The sequence below is a fragment of the Camelina sativa genome, unplaced genomic scaffold, assembly GCF_000633955.1.
Source record: "Camelina sativa cultivar DH55 unplaced genomic scaffold, Cs unpScaffold00427, whole genome shotgun sequence".
Lineage (NCBI taxonomy): Eukaryota > Viridiplantae > Streptophyta > Magnoliopsida > Brassicales > Brassicaceae > Camelina > Camelina sativa.
In genome coordinates, this window is record NW_010921699.1 from 42,090 (window position 1) to 58,683 (window position 16,594).

At 33.4% G+C, this 16,594-nt stretch overlaps 1 protein-coding gene across 1 annotated transcript; it reads right to left on the bottom strand.

Annotated features, from left to right (window-relative positions):
- Positions 1–36: 36 nt before the first annotated feature.
- On the bottom strand, positions 37–2,763 carry LOC104773022 (proline dehydrogenase 1, mitochondrial). Its single transcript, XM_010497569.2, has 4 exons — positions 2,032–2,763; positions 773–1,424; positions 441–681; positions 37–343 (listed from the first exon to the last, which is right to left on the bottom strand). The coding sequence occupies exons 1-4, from the start codon at positions 2,599–2,601 to the stop codon at positions 304–306; spliced, it is 1,503 nt and encodes a 500-aa protein (XP_010495871.1). The 5' UTR covers positions 2,602–2,763; the 3' UTR covers positions 37–303.
- Between the last annotated feature and the right edge of the window lie 13,831 nt (positions 2,764–16,594).

Below are 16,594 nucleotides of genomic sequence, written 5' to 3' on the forward strand. Positions count from 1 at the left end.
TATATATATATATATATATATATAACTAGAGTTAAGTAAAATAAAAAGGTACTTTCATTATTATTGATCAGGGAGGATGAATATACATTGGTGAATAAAATATCGATACAAAGATGTAGTCCATTGTGATAAAGCCACATGAAATGTTCTTTCCTACCTCCATTTCTTATATTATAATTTTTTTTTTTAATGTTTTTCCAATTTCTTAATCTACATAGAAGAAATTTATTCATCTACATTTCCGAATTTCATTTTAATGGATCCATACATAATCCATACATAATAACAGTTAAACACTTGTCTTTATGCAATCCCGGCGATTAACCTCCTCTTGAGTTCCATCCTGCAATGACCAACACCAGCATTGGTTAAATAAATCCAAAATAACCAGACTATATATGTTTATGTTTAAAGAAGTTAAACAGGAGGGTTAAAAATACCTCATGAGTTGGCGGTCATGCGCTCCGGTTGCCATCATTCCCCGGTTCTCATAAGCACGTCGGAGAAGATACGGTATAGCGGTTTCGACTGGTCCAAACGGCATGTACTTGCTCACATTGAACCCAGCTCTCTTTAGACCGAAGGACAATGCATCTGACATTCCGTATAGCTGTGCAAACTCTATCTTGCCGTTCTGTTTATCGATACCGAGGTCACTCGCTTTCCTAGACGCAAGTCTCCCTGAAATTGATAACATTTCTACAAAATTAGTAATCCGTTTTGACTCGTAACTGAAGCGATGGATTTAATGATCAAATGGAAATGGCTTTACCCGAATCAGCGTTATGTGTTGCAAGAACGACCCCGAAACCTGATCCGTTCGAGGCTTTCTCCATCAGGAAGGTCATACAGTCGTTGTAACAAGAGTGCGTGTCCTGGATTGTGTCGTGGACCGGCGACTTGCAACCCAAGGAATCTGCCAAACTAGCTTCGCTAGACATGTAAGCGCCTCTTACCAACTTGAACCCCATAGGAACATTCTCTTTCTCGGCATTTTGTACAGCCAAATGCAATCTTTCACCGGCGTCTCTCAAGTACGCCTGAATCGTGTTGTAAACAATCGGTCGGTCTTTGTCCGCGTTGAACAGGATCGCCGATGAGTAAGCCATGTAGTCGATCGCGGGTTGGAGGATTGTGTCTTCCGCATCGATCAGCAATGGTACATTGGACTCTTGGCATTTCCTACAGATTTCTTGGATCCTTGTGTGGGCTGCTGCGAGCTCCAATTCTTCTTCCGCGGTTAAGGGTTCCGGTTCTGAGTTTGTGTGGTAGAGAGGACTCGAATCGGAGAAAACCGGAAACGATTTGAGCTTCCACGAGAGTTTGAAACCTGGACTCTTGTATTCCCATCGAAGCAGATCGCTCACTCGTTTCAGAAGACTAATTGGACAAATCGCGGTTATCTTCACCACCACTGAGCTAAACTGTTAGGACATAAAGAAACAAATATCCTGTTATTAAATACCCATAGATAAACCGTAATAAACCGGGATTTCACAACAATAAACCGGAGAGAATATTTCTAAAGTGTTTTTCTTCAAAAAGTTCTAGTCCACCTTTAAGGTCAGCTAATATCTCCAACTAGGAGGACCTCGTGCGTATAAATCTACTCCGATAATGACGCATTGCCTTTGATTTTATCACCGCATTGATAAAATTCAAACATCGAATTTAAAAGGTAATTAAAGTAAGACGCCAAGTCATTTTCATAAGAGAAAATGCAACTTGGGTATCTATGTACTTGTTCCTTGTTAAAAACGCGTAAGAGTAAATTTAACAAATTAATTGTTCATATGAAAAATAGATAGATGTAAATGTACATATATATATATATGCAAGTGTACTTTGTCAGAGTACCGAGATTTGGCTGTCGAACACCAAACAAGTTGCCCATATTTGATTACCATCAACAAATTATTTCATTTTAAGAAAATGTTTAATAATATAATTAAATCTCAGATTTATAAAATGTAAAAAAGAAAAAAAAAATAAAAAAACAGAGGAAAGAAGAGAAACAGAGGAATGGCTTACGTGGGATGTAGGTAAAGATTTGGCAGCTTCAATGGTTCGAATGAATTGTTGCATGTTATCATCACAAGATGCAGCGTCATCGGCGTGTTCGACGCCATAGACGAGCATCCCTTTAAGACCAGTAGCCTCATAAACGCTTCTCACGCGCTCAGCGGCTGCGTCGGCATTTTCACCGGCGCAAAAATGGTCATAAAACGTACCTTTCACGAGCCCTAGGACCATGCCACGCGTCACGGCAGCGTCCATAAGTTTAGAGCTCATGACCCACGTTCCTAGATCCACCATAGGACCTATTGCCGCCGCATGCAGCACGGCGGTGGAACGGAGAAGATCAGAGGTAGGGATAGAGGAGAAGAGACGGGCTTGGTCGGAGAGATCGAGATCATCGTGAGATTGTTGCTCGGTGGGTTTTGGGTGGTGGAGAGGTGGTTCCGGTGCTTGTTGTCCAAAGGAGAGGATCTCCGGGACGACTGCGGTGGAAGCAGTCACGGTGGGAGGACCCACCGGGCTAAAAGTGGGTAAACGGTAAGATCGCCGGATAAAGTTTGTTCGGAGGAGACGGGTTGCCATAAAATTCAAAGATTTTGGTTTTGAAAACGAAAACAAAAATTTATATTCTCTTCTCTTTTTTTTTTTTTTGATGTTTCCTAAGCTTTTGTTTTTTTTTTTTCTCTCTTCTCTTGTTTTTTCTCTCAACGCTTTTGGTTGTGTGATTTTTTCCTCCTCCAATGTTACTACAACATATATTTATAGAAGAACGTAAAACCTTATTATGCATATACATACACGTTTTACCTGGTCGATATATATAGATGCCCATGTGTACAATTCTTTAATCGGATTGATTCATATAAAATAATCTAAAAAAATAGTGAAAAAACTATATTCTAAAATTACAAGGGAATCTGTGTAAAGAATGTTAAAACTAATCTTGTAAGTTTTATTCTTCCTACTAATTTGAATTCGATGATTTACATCCATTTCAATTCAAAAGGGAATCTTAAAATACCATAATCTTAAAATACCCCTCTATGGTATAGTTATTTTCTAAACCATTATGGTATGGTATCGTATAATGGGTAAATCTTAAAAATAAAAAAAATTGGGGATTTTCTTAATTTAATTAATTATTGCAACTCTAGTAATGAAGGCAAAGTTCTCTCTACTCACGTCTTATTGAGTCTTGTTTGATTTGCACCTACAAAGATCGATGTTTTGTAAACTTCAAAAATTAATTATTGAAAATATTTAAATTTTTTAAATTATTATTAGTTTATATTTTCTTTCTCTATCAAAAAGTAATTATAAATTAATTTATAAATAAAAACTAAAATTTTTTTTAATATGTATAAAAGTATCAAAACATTAATGTTTGTGAGACAGAGAGAATACTAATTAGTACTAGTATAAAGGGTACGGAATTCAAAATATAAGAATATACAGTTATAAAAATCTAGATGCTACGTTATGTATTTTAGGTCCACAAATATTAGCTGTTTTTCTGAAAAGGGTAATCAAGAAGATTGTGCCGTAATTTTCTGAGAGAAACAAAATTCAAAAAATAATAAATACTGAAGGACGTCAGAGACAGCAAGGTCCTGACCGCAGGATGAGTCATCGGATAACTATTTAATTGATATATTTATTAATTAAAGAACTTTTTTTTTTTTGGGCGGAGACGGTGGAGGGAAGATATGAAGGATGAGTGGATGATGAATCGGATTCAACATGTGGACCTGGACTTGTTCTTTGAATCTTTGACTTTTCTAAATTGGAATCTCCGGAATCTTAATGACTATTAGTTTGAATTAATCAACCAAAGATTCCTACCTTAGAAAAAAAGGTAAATAGATGTTTAAAAATAGATTTTGAAGTAAAACGTTTAAAACAAAAAATGTTTTCAATTTAGATCCACCTATGTTTTTCTTCTATTTATAAGAGATAGTGAAATTCAATATCAGATTAATTTTTTTTATTGATCTCTTACTTTATTAATTTAATTAAGAGTCATGTATTAGATTGTTTTTGTTTAAAAAATAACACAATAATGAAATTGTAAAGATGTTGACAAAAAAAAAAATTGTAAAGATGTATTCCCCTATTTTACAAAGAATGACATTTTAGAGATTTTTCTTTGTTTCATAAATAGTGTCATTCTATAATTTTAATATATTTTTTATGTTTTGTGTCATTTTATAATTTTAATATATAAAAAGTATTTCTGACAAATTCTCTTAATAAAAATACATATAAAATATAGAAATGTTTTTTAAATAATTTATTTCCTAATACAGAATGGAGAGACTATTATTTACATGTAAAAAAATGTAGATTAATTAAACATAATGCAAATCTGATTTAGACATCAGTTTAGGTTTCTTTAAAATATATGTAAATCAATGTCAGTTACATTTTTTTTTAAAATGTCAGTTACATTTGGAGTTTCAAATTTCAATAAATAATAAATGGCAAAAATACAATCAAAATAAAATTTTAATATCTTGAATAATAACAAAAATGAATATTCAAGCGTTACTTGACAAAAGAAAAAATGAATATTGCATGCGAGGTTGGGTTGGACCAATAAAATGGCGGCTACAGCTGCAAACTGTCGTGTCATATATATATGTACACCTACCCTCTTGACTTCCTCACGTGACCTCTTCACCCTCTCACTCCCTCAATTTAACGGCTGAAATCAAATCACATCAAATATATAATTTAATTAAATACATACCTTTTATTTTATTTTCAAAAATTGGTAGCATTACCTTTTTGAGGGTACGAATGGGTCCCAGTCGTATATTGTACATTTGTTGTTGTTGTAAAGATCTGCTTTTTTCAAAGATTCTCTATTGTGTGTAATTTTTCGAAAAGGTCTATTAAAGTATATTTTGTAACTTAAAATTTTTTTCTTTTTCTGACATCATTTTGTAACTTATCTTTTAGTTTTGGTTGGTTTGTCTTTACTCTTCACTCACAACTCACAAGTGGGTATGGGTCGGAAAAGATGACATAATTTACTAATAAATATGACAAAAAATGGGTTAAACGATGATTAATGTAATTTTAAGAATACACAGTTTCTATAAATGTTTTAAGAATATACTCTTTCTTTAAACATAAATTAAAAAATAACTAAATTTTCTGTTTCATATTTTACTAATATAATACATTTTCTAATTTTTATTAGATTAATATAATTAGATAATAGAAATAAAACTTAAAAAAAAATATATATACAATGCAAACCTAAAACAGACACTTATTCTAAAAAAAAAATAAGTCTTAAAGCAATACTTAAATTGAACTGAACTAGAGGGAGTAATATTTTCAATGATATAGTAACTTATACTCCATTAAACTTAGAATATGGTTAAAACATGGAAAACAAATCGAGTATTCATTTTTAAAAATTGTAACCTGAAAATACAAGAAGATGAAAAATATGAAAAAACAGATTATATGATAATCATATATATTATACAACAAATTGTTGTTTAACATTGAAACTAAAAGAAAAAATTGTAACCCAAAAAAATATAACAATTACGAATAATAGTATTTATAACCTTCAACTATGTTATTTATATAAAAGAATACAAAAAAAAACATGAAGAATTTATTAATATCTAATAAATAATAAAATCATCGTTAACAAAAAAAAACTCTAAACAACATAATTTTATTTATTTATTTTTATTTTTTGTTAACCAGAAGGTTCAAGGCCGAGGTTCCTAATTCTCTTAGGGTCCAGGAAAGACCGATTGAAAGTCCCTGCCCAAATGGAATTGTCTAGCATTTTGGTATTTGAGAGGAATTGATCTTTGGCCTGAACCAAGAGGACAATTCCTCAAATGGAAACCACTAGACCAAGACCACAAATCCCGTTAAGTTGGGGGAAAACAAAATAACATTTATTGTTTCTTTAGTAGTTTTCATTTTAAAAATTCATTTTTCAACCATTTTGTAGGAAACTATTCACTACCACGCCACATATAAAACAAACTAGATGATAGAATAGATCTCCCATGACTGATTAAAGTAATACTACCGCGTTACTCTTGCCACTTATGCTAAAAATCAGACTCAAAACATCAAAATCAAACTATAAAATATAAGCGTGTATTTAAAATGGAGCATTACTTATATAAAATGCAACTCGTACATCACTTATAGTATAATAGTGTCCTTTAAAATTATTATACTACAACTCGTATATTTTTCTGTTTTTATATATAAAATGCTGATAATGTAATCTATAATGATCATAGACTAATACAGTTTTTCGTCCTAGTTGAGTTAATTGTGTTTCGAGTAGCTAAATGAACAAATATACCGAGCGTTTGTAATTATATATCGTCGACCTTTCGTACTATTATTGTTCGTTTTGTGTCGTATTCACCTAATCATTATGTTTTTCCTTTAGCTTCACCTCTCGTCCGTCAATCGAGAGTTAAAAACGGAACTAAAAACAAATTGTACACATCTATAACAAATATGCCATATGCATATAAATAGAAAGACACAAATCTAGAAATTTACCACACAAAACTGATAGCATATAGCAGTACATATTAATTAACATGTAGGTTTATTCATGTTTTCATTGCCAACCATTTCGAACTAATTTGTAATTATATCTTGTTATGTAATATTTTCGTGGGGCCTTGGATGAATTTATATAGGTACTTAATATAGAATACTGATTAGTGAATGCAACAAGTTGAGGCATTTTTTGACAAAAAAGCAAGTTGAGTCCTTTCAAAACCCACATGCCAAAGGTTTTAGTAAAGTGAAAAAGACAGCCCCATGAGCTGCCAAATTAATTTCATCGTGATGAGTCAACAATGAGTCGATGCCAACAATGTAGGAAACTTCGCAAATTATAAAGCTAATATATATATATATATATATGTGTGTATATAAGCATTTCACATATCAATTTAATTATTTAAAAATATTTTTAAAAATATTTTTAAAACTCACAAATTTTCGTCATCGTCTTTTTTTTATCAAGGCTTTTATATATACGTCTTTTTGGACTTAATAAACATACTTCTGTGTATGATATTCTATATAAGGAAAATTATTAGTTAGACGCCGTGAAATAGCATGAATATGATATTTAGTCTACTACCAATACTTTAGTTATAAGCGCAATACAGTTTAAAGTCAAACAGATGACTACATGAATGAATATGATACAAGAATATTTAGTTTGACAAAGCAATATATGTGTTTTTAATCAAATATATGATTTTAAAAGAGTGGCTAGAATTTTCAACAGAGACGCTAATTTTTTTTTTTTTTTGGAATTTAATATTAAATTATATTCAAAAAAAATAAACGTTTTATACCAGTGATATAAAAAATTGCTCAAACACTGTTTTATGCTAAAACACATAAAACAAAGATTGACATTTAGTAAAATCTTGTTGCAAATCAAACCTGAATGAGAGTGTCATCGGCATCAAGCATTGTACTTAGTCTGTTGCGGACATTTTCGCTTCAAACGTGAAAGTCCCTTTCGTCAAACCCGCCCAGGGACATCCAAATAACCTACTGGTGTTTAATCCCTCACTGTGGACATCCAAATCTACCAGTAGGTTATTGGTGCGCCAGACGTTCCTCAAACCCTGGTCTCCACCCTTTAACAACCTTCCCACAGGACAAGCTGTCACCAATTGATCTGCAGTGAGAGGTTAAATACCTAATTGATCCTCGAATCCTGGTCCCCACCCTTTAACAACCTTCCCACAGGACAAGCTGTCACCAATTGACCTGCAGATCGATTGGTGGCAACTTGTCCTGTGGGAAAGTTGATAAAAGGTGAGGATCAGGGTTGGAGGAACGCCTCGCGCACCAATAACCTGCTGGTGGATTGGAATATTCACAGTAATGGATTATGATCGATGCCCTGCAAAGCCAGCTTGAGGTCGATTGAGATGATTTTAGTTTGATAAAGTTTATATTTATACCTAATATAGTACTAGCTTGTAGTTGGAAGAGACAACAAAACCTATCTCTCTCTTATTTTATTTTATTTTTCTCTTAAGAAATTAGAACACCAATCCATAAAATATTCCTCGGTATGCAATTAGTTGTAGATTAGTTATAAAAATTGAAATCCAACTCACTTATTGGAGTTATATATACAATATAGTGAGGTAATAAACAAGAGTATGGCTCTATTCGTTTTCAAGTATCTGAATGAGCGACTGCGACAGAAAAATAGGCAAAAACAGCTTATACTAATGTGAAGAGGAGTTGCTGCTGGTGTGAAGAAGAGTCGCTGCACTGTTCAGATGAGCTGTCGCAAGAATCGCTAGAAAATCCGGCGACTTCTCTCTCCCTCCTTTGACACTTTTTCTCACTTAACAGACACGTCCGCGTTTTCCTCTTACTTTTTCCGTTATCGTTTTGTTTTTTAATTACCGTTATCATTGCCGCTTTAAGCTGTCACCGTCGCTCATTCAGCGACTTGAAAACGAACAGAGCCTATATTTCTATAAAAAAATCCATGATTACTAATTCCTTACAAAGTCATGTTGTTCGTAGAATATCTCGAGAAATATTTTCATCATTAAAGACTGTCAAAATTCAAATAGTAAACTCCATGAAATCTAAGATATTCACATGTGCGTGAACAGATTATATATATATGAATATATCACTATATCTATATTTATAATACACTACCATTATATACTTAACTTGAATTCTCCAACCAACACAGCAACACTGCTCAATATATAATATAAAGTTTTATAATTTTTTGTGAAAACAATTTTTTTTTTTTGAATAAAATGTAAAATTTATTCGAAAAAACTTTGTTACTTCAAGTGCAGCGTTTGTTGAAGTAAATGAATTACATATTACATACTAAAGATATTAGCTTAGGGAAAAGGGTATCTTGAGGCAAGCCATGTCACCAGGCAGTCCCGAAATAGCCCATCTCCTTGTTCTTGGATAGAAAGTAACCGATCTCTGATTTGGAGATCAAGTCTTCGAGCAAGTTGAGCAGAAGGAATGGCGGGTGTCCCATTTCGTCGATTGTTGCGTTCTAGCCACACTAAGTGGGCTGTAAGCTGAAAGCTGTATCGAAGTAGAAAAAGTTTGTCCTTACCAAGTGATGTATCCGTGAGCAGCGGGATGAGATGAGTCCAGGAGTTTGTGTAGCGCGTGAGAAGCAACTTTGAGCTGAGACCCGACCAGACCTCCCTCCAGTAATGACAGGTAAAGAACAAATGGTCCCTAGTTTCCATGGCGTGATTGCAGAAGATGCACTGTGTTTGAGCTCCCACATTCCATTTCTTCATTCGGTCATCTGTTGAAAGGCGATTCTTAAGAGCACGCCAAATCAGGAACGAGTATTTAGGTGTAGCATGCTGAAGTATTTTCACATGAGCAGGCTGAAGTATTTTTTATTTTTAACAAAGGATATGAGCAGGCTGAAGTATTTTCACATGTACTTTGCATTGTGATAGTTAACATTGACAATGCACATTTGACCGACCAAAATAGAAACGAATTAAGGCATCGCAGAAGGCAGAATCAATATCTAATAGCATTAATTAACAAGCAATACAGAAAAAGAAAACAAATTATCGCCGACTAACCGAAGATAAAATAAAAAAGCCGACAAATTGTTCAGAAAGATATTAAAGTGTTTGTTTAGGTCATAGGTCAACTAATGTTTAGTGGAGAATGAGAGGTGCAACTTGATCACTTCGTAATCATATGTACCCAAATGCAAGTTTTCTCTTTCAACGAGAATATTATTATATTACAAGCAAAGCGAGATTCTCATGAATCTAGTCATAATCTATTGGTCGCTCTCTATAGATATAAATAATATAATACTTCATTTCTCTGTGTGGTGAAATTTTCGAATTCTTTTTCTCTAGCGTGGAGTCAAGATTAATGGATACAAACTGAAAAAAACACACACACCAAATAGGCAAATATAACAGAACTACGTAATACAAGTATCTTTTATCCTCCACTACGTAATCTTGATTAAAGTGAGTTAAACTCATGCAAGATCCGCAGAAGTTTTGTTGTTTCCATGACTTTTTTTTTTTCTAAATTAGAACGCTTAAATCTCAGTATCTCAATAATAAATTAAAAAATGTTTTATGACATTTTCATTATAAAAAAAAGAATTAAGTAATGTTTTAATGTTGAATTTACTAGAACCTGGATTGCTCTACATATTAAATACATATTATCTAAACATGTTCCGTTAACGTCAAACTCAATAAAACTGAATTGATCTACATTTTTTTCTACCTTTACATGATATAGAGTTAAAAGAATAAAAGTACATTTTATATATATATATATATATATAACATGTATCTTTGGTTCATTGGTGCATTAAAAATTTTGAGAAACATTATTTCATAACGTTAGTTTTCTTCGACATGGCCAACATGCCGTTTTCTGCATGATTTTCTGGTATGTATCATTACTACTGAATCATTAGTTTCTACAACTTAATGATGAGGATACTATCATACCTGTTGAGCTTGTACAAAGTAGTTGTGTCACTCAACTTCTTACACATATCACCAGCGTTGGATTAGTAGTACTTGCAACGATCTATTTATATATAAAATACACGCAGAGTTTAAGATAATGTATATAGTCAAAAGAATCCTTCATATTGTCATTGTTATAATTTTATTCTCGATATATATAATTTTTATACGTATTTGAAAAAAATGTTTTATCATGAAATATAATATTTAAAAATTAAAAAATAGACTTGAATTCTTTGCTAAGTAGATATCATTTTGATATATTATTAATAAAACTTTTAAAAACTTGATCATGAAGAGAAATTATTATATTGCATAATATTTTTGAGTTCTCATAATTAACTTGTGTGTTTTTGGANTGTCGATTCTAGATGGTCGGAAAAATAAATATGTCAGAAATCCGTCAGTAATTACCGACGGAATTCCGACAAGCATTTACCGACAGATTACCGACAGTAATATTAATGGTAAACTGTCGGTAAATCCGTCAGTAAAAGCCTGTCGGACAGCCGTCGGAGACGTGTTTGTCGGTAATCCCGTTGGTAATTTGCTGTCAGACATCCGTCAGAAATATATTTCCGACGAAATTACCGACAGAACAACATCGGAAAATATCCGTCGAACCGACGGAAAACCGACGATTTAACGATGGAATTTCGAGAAAGTCCGTCGTTTCCGACAGATTACCGACGGTTTGTTTTCGAGAAAGTCTGTCGTTTCCGACAGAATTCCGACGGTTTGTTATCGAGAAACTCCGTCATTTCTGACAGATTTCCGACGGAAATATATATATATATATATATTTATAAATAACATTATTATACAGATTTTATTATGAAAATATTCATTAAAACTGAAATGCTTATATATTTAAATTCAGAAAGTTAAAAGTTTGAGAGAAAATATGTTTTAAGTGAAAAATATTCTAATAACCGAAAACAAATAATTGTTCCAAAAAGAAAGCAAAGATTCAACAAAACCTAAGTGGAATGTCTTGCCCGCATCTCACTCATGAAGGCTGCTAGCTCCATGTCCCTCTTCTTGTACTCCTCGTCCCTTCTTTTGTTCTCTGCTTTTTGTTCTTCCATTTCCGCTTTTTGTTCTTCCATTTCCTTTTCCAAAGTTGCAATCCGAGCATCCTTCTCTTGCATAGCTTGTTGGAACTCTTGGGTGGGAGCAAATGAGAACCCCGATGAACGAGAAACCGAACTTCTTTCGGAGAGATTTCCTAGTCCAAAAACATGTCCCTTGGTTTTAATAGTTTCCTACACATGCATTTTAAAATTATATAAATATTTTAAAACAAAACAAAAGTAAAACAAAAATTTTAAAAATAAATGTTACCTCGAAAAAAATTTCGTTTAATTTCTCTCTTCTAAATTCAACCGTAGACTCCGATCCATCAAGAGATTGTAGCATCTCCTCCTCCCGCTTCCTCGAACTCTCAACAAGCAGCTTAGCTCTACCATCTTGTAATTGGCCGGTCTTTTTGTTGGTGTGCATATCCTCCATCAAAGTAACATAGTCTGGTACCACACCATCCCTAACAGTCTAAAAGAAACATTTAAATTATGTAAAGATTGTCTAATTAATGATAAAGAAAATAATTATAGAAAGTCTTAAAACTTACAAGTTGCTTTTGTCGGGTATAGGCACTTATTGGACCATTGTTGTGGGTAGCCATACCCAACCCCCCACGTTCGCTTCTTCTATTCTGAGAATGTTGGGAGGATGTTGCTTCTGTAGCTGGTTCCCCCCAATATTGAATGAAACCTTTAAAGAGATCCTCGTTCACATTTTTTGGCACCTTTCCTCTCTTCCACAATTGCTTCGACTCATGCAACTGTTTAGAATATCGTATTGCGGCATACTTCTTGAAAGCTGTTCGAACTTGGCTTGTGACATCTGGTTTCCAATTGAAATCTTGCTAAAAATATAAAGAAAATGCATTAGCAAAAAATATATAAAACAATGTTATAAAATTAAGTTGTTAAAGTTGAAAACTTTACCGCAAATTGCCGAAACCAAATGTCTTGTTCTTTTGTATGCATAACTGAAAACTTTGCATATGGTGTTTTGAGGATTCCATACATCATATGCAAAATGGATTTTGTGATGCCATTATGAGAATCACAAAACCATGTTGTCCCTGGAGCACCATACGGATCTAAGCGGGGGATAAGTGATCGGCCAGGTTGAGAAACGAATTCTTCAATGCTCATCTCCACTGGAACATTTTCTGAACCTTGAGAATCTGGGACAGCGCTACTAGGTGATTGTGAAGCACTAGCTTCTCCATTAGCTTGGTTCATAGAAGTGTTTGCAACATAAGAACCATAGTTCCTTCAACAAAAAAACAACAAAATTTAGAAAAAATCTTCAAGCATTATTAAATTAACAAAAATCAATCAATAACAAAATTCAATTCATCAAACCCAATTAACAATTTATATTCCACCATTTACTAATTCATCAAAATTTAATTAATTCTATCCAAGTAACAATTCAAATCCTCAAATCAATAACCATTGAAGCTAATTCTCAAAATCTATATAGTTGTCTCAAAACCAAAATCAACAAAAACCCAATTCAATCCCTTAAAAACAAACCAATCAAACACTTACAATTCTTAAAAATCTCAATTCTCAAAGAAAAATGAAGAACTCAATTCACTAATAAAGAGCTTGGCGTCCTCCTAGAAAAGATCTAATAAGTCCCAAACAGAGCCAATTAATCAAATCTAATAACTCTACCATATTCCTAAGAAATCTAACAAACCTAAGAAATTCAATAGAAAAGAGAGAACTTACGCCATAAGAAGTCGCCGGATCGGAGGGAGACAATCGCCGGAGTTTCGCCGGTTTGGAGGGAGTTTCGCCGGTTTGGAGGGAGTTTCGCCGGATTGGAGGGAGACAATTGCCGGTTTGATGTTTTTTTTTGTCTGAGATAAAATAAAACACTCGGGGGAGAAGAAGATAAAACAACTTTGTTATTATCGATATTACCGACGGAAAACCGACAGTAAACCCGTCGGTTTAGACTGAAATATTTAATTGCCCGCGGTAATGAAAATTTCATTTTATTTCATTCCCGGGGAAAATTATGGGATCCGTCGGAAATCTGTCAGTAATTCCAAACTATTTCCGACGGACTTCCGACGGATTATTTTAAAATTTCGCAAACCGTCGGTAATCCGTCAGTATCTCCAACTATTACCGACGGATTTCCGACGGCTTAGAGGTTAAACCCCTTTTTTCATAATTTCTCTTCACAAATATGCATATATTATGTGTTTAGATTGACCATGTAAGTAATGTTCAAAATAAGCATCTATATGATTAAGTTATAGAAAAAAAAAATCAATGATAAGTAACAAATACTTGAACCATAACTAGTAATACCACATTACAACTACTTTACCCAAACAATTTAACTTATTTTTTCAAAAACAAATTTTGAAGATTGTTGTTTAAAAAAAGATTATTAAGCCATTAAAACATCCATCTCTATACGTTTCTTATAAAATAAGTGCGTTACAGAGCCAAAACTAGAGGTTTTACACTAGTCCGTCAGTAAACCGTCAATATCTGTCGGTTATTACCGACGGTTTACCGACAGAATCGAAAGAACGGACATAAAATTAAAAAAACGACGAAAATTTTATTTCCGTCGGAAAGTTGTCAGAAAATACCGACGGATTACTAACAGTTTACTAATTTCCGACGTATTTTCCGACGGGTATTGTTTATTTATAAGAGTTATTTTATTCTTTTATTTATTTGTAAGTTGTATTTTATTTGAAAGTATTTAAATTTATTTCTTTATTTCTTAATTTATAAGAGATATTTAATTATTTTATTTATTTATTTTTCTAATAGATATTTTTTTTTATTTATAAGAGACATTTAATTTTTTATAAGAGATATTTAAAAGTATCAAAATTTATATACTTTTTTGTAAGAGATATTATTTTTTTACTAAAATTTTGGAAATAAAATAATAAACTGGAATTAAAATTGAAAATTAAATATCTACTTTAAATATACAATAAGTTTAATAAAAACAAACTATTCTGAATCAGAAGAGTAATCAGAAGAAACTGAGTCTGAATCATCTCCGTCAAATTCTCCAATTTCATCCTCTGACTCTAAGTCGACTCTGTCATCAGTGAATTGGGAGAAGTCAACCACGAGGTCAACATCAAAAGAATGCTCAACTGGGGCCATGTAGCCAACTCCGCTAGGTTGCAAAGGATCATGATCGGCAACTCCGTATATTCTCCCTCTTGGGTTTATTTGTGTAACTGTTACCCAACGATCTCGAGTATTAGAAACGCGAGGGTAGCGAATGTAGCAAACCTGTTACAAATAAAGTTATTTTACTAATTACGTAAATAAATTCTTTAAATAATTATTCAATAAACCGATAATGTAATCTTTACTTGGTCTGCTTGTGACGCCAGGATGAACAGATCATATTTCAACAACCTACGTCTTATGTTAACGGATGTAACACCAAATTGGTCAACTCTGACACCACGATCGATGTAAGGATCATACCAATCACAAAGGAAAACAACGCATCTCAAGTTTAACATCCCCGGATAGCGTACTTCTAAAATCTCTCTAAGGACACCATAGTACACAACATCACTTGTATGAGATGATATACCCGAATCGGTTGTTCTCCGCCTACTTCCTTCCTCGTGAATCCGAAATGCATATCCCCTCGTGCAATACCCCGGACAAGACGTTGCAATATAGTTGGGACCGTTTACTAATTCTACTAACCATGTTGGAAATGTTTGTCCTTTTTCGCTTTCATCGTTAACCTTAAAAAATATGTTTAAAAAAATTAATGATATTTAATATTAAATTTTTATTAAACCAAGCTATTAAAACACTTACATAATATTTCAACCAAGGCGCAAAATCCCTTTGCTTATGCTCATCAAGCTGCTCCTCGGTATATGTCGGGTAGTAAGAGCGTATTAACGCCATGTAAATCCTATTACAAAACCAAAAAAAAACCGAATTTTAGAAGATATGAAATTATAAATTTAAGTTTTAATTCATATTAATTTTAAAATGTACCTCTCATATTCCATAATATCCTCACAATTTGTGAGAATATACATATGTAAGTGCGTATACTCTTGCTGCGACAGTTGGCGATTCTTTCTTGTCCCGCTGAGTCTTCCTACTTGTGTAAACAAGTTAGGTACGTATACCGAATAACTAGCCACTTCGCCTCCATCATCATGACGAGTAGGACGTCGTCTTTTTGTACGAACTTGGGCAGGAAAGTAAAATTCGGCAAAATTTGAGGCTTCTTCGTTTATACTTTGTGCCACAATAGAGCCTTCAACTTTGCTTAAATTTTTGACCTTCTTCTTCAGATGAAACATATACCGCTCAAAAGGATACATCCACCGGTACTGAACAGGACCACCAAGTTTAGCTTCTCGCGGAAGGTGTATTGGGAGATGCTCCATAACATCAAAAAAAGATGGGGGAAATATCTTCTCGAGATTGCATAGGATCATTGGTATGTTTTCTTCCAAGTTACGAATACCGTCAACTGTAAGTGTTCTAGAGCATAAATCCCGAAAAAATGCACCTACCCCTGTAAGTAAAAAGAAGATCGGATTAATACTGTAAAACCTCTATGAATTAATTCTTTGCTGTATATATAAATAAATATGTATATAATTCTTTAAAAAATGGCGATATTTAGAAATGTACCTGCAATTGCTTGGTGGACATTACTTGGTAAAAGATGCTCAAATGCAAATGGAAGAAGTCGCTGCATCACAACATGACAATCATGGCTCTTCATTCCAGTAAACTTTCCTTCAGCCATATCAACACAATTACGTAAATTAGATGCGTATCCGTCAGGAAATTTAATATCGTGGGTAATCCAGTGGAAGAACGCTTCCTTCTTGCGCGTGTCTAACCGAAATGCCGGGACTGGACATCTCCCATTTTCTAGTACATGAAGCGGATCGCGATCAC

Bases quoted from the DNA above. Each gene is read 5' to 3' on its own strand.
- LOC104773022 (XM_010497569.2), bottom strand. From the start codon at position 2,601: ATGGCAACCCGTCTCCTCCGAACAAACTTTATCCGGCGATCTTACCGT. The intron at 682-772 runs GTAAAGCCATTT...TATCAATTTCAG, and splicing joins AACACATAACGCTGATTCGG to GGAGACTTGCGTCTAGGAAA. The intron at 344-440 runs GTATTTTTAACC...TGGTCATTGCAG, and splicing joins CATGACCGCCAACTCATGAG to GATGGAACTCAAGAGGAGGT.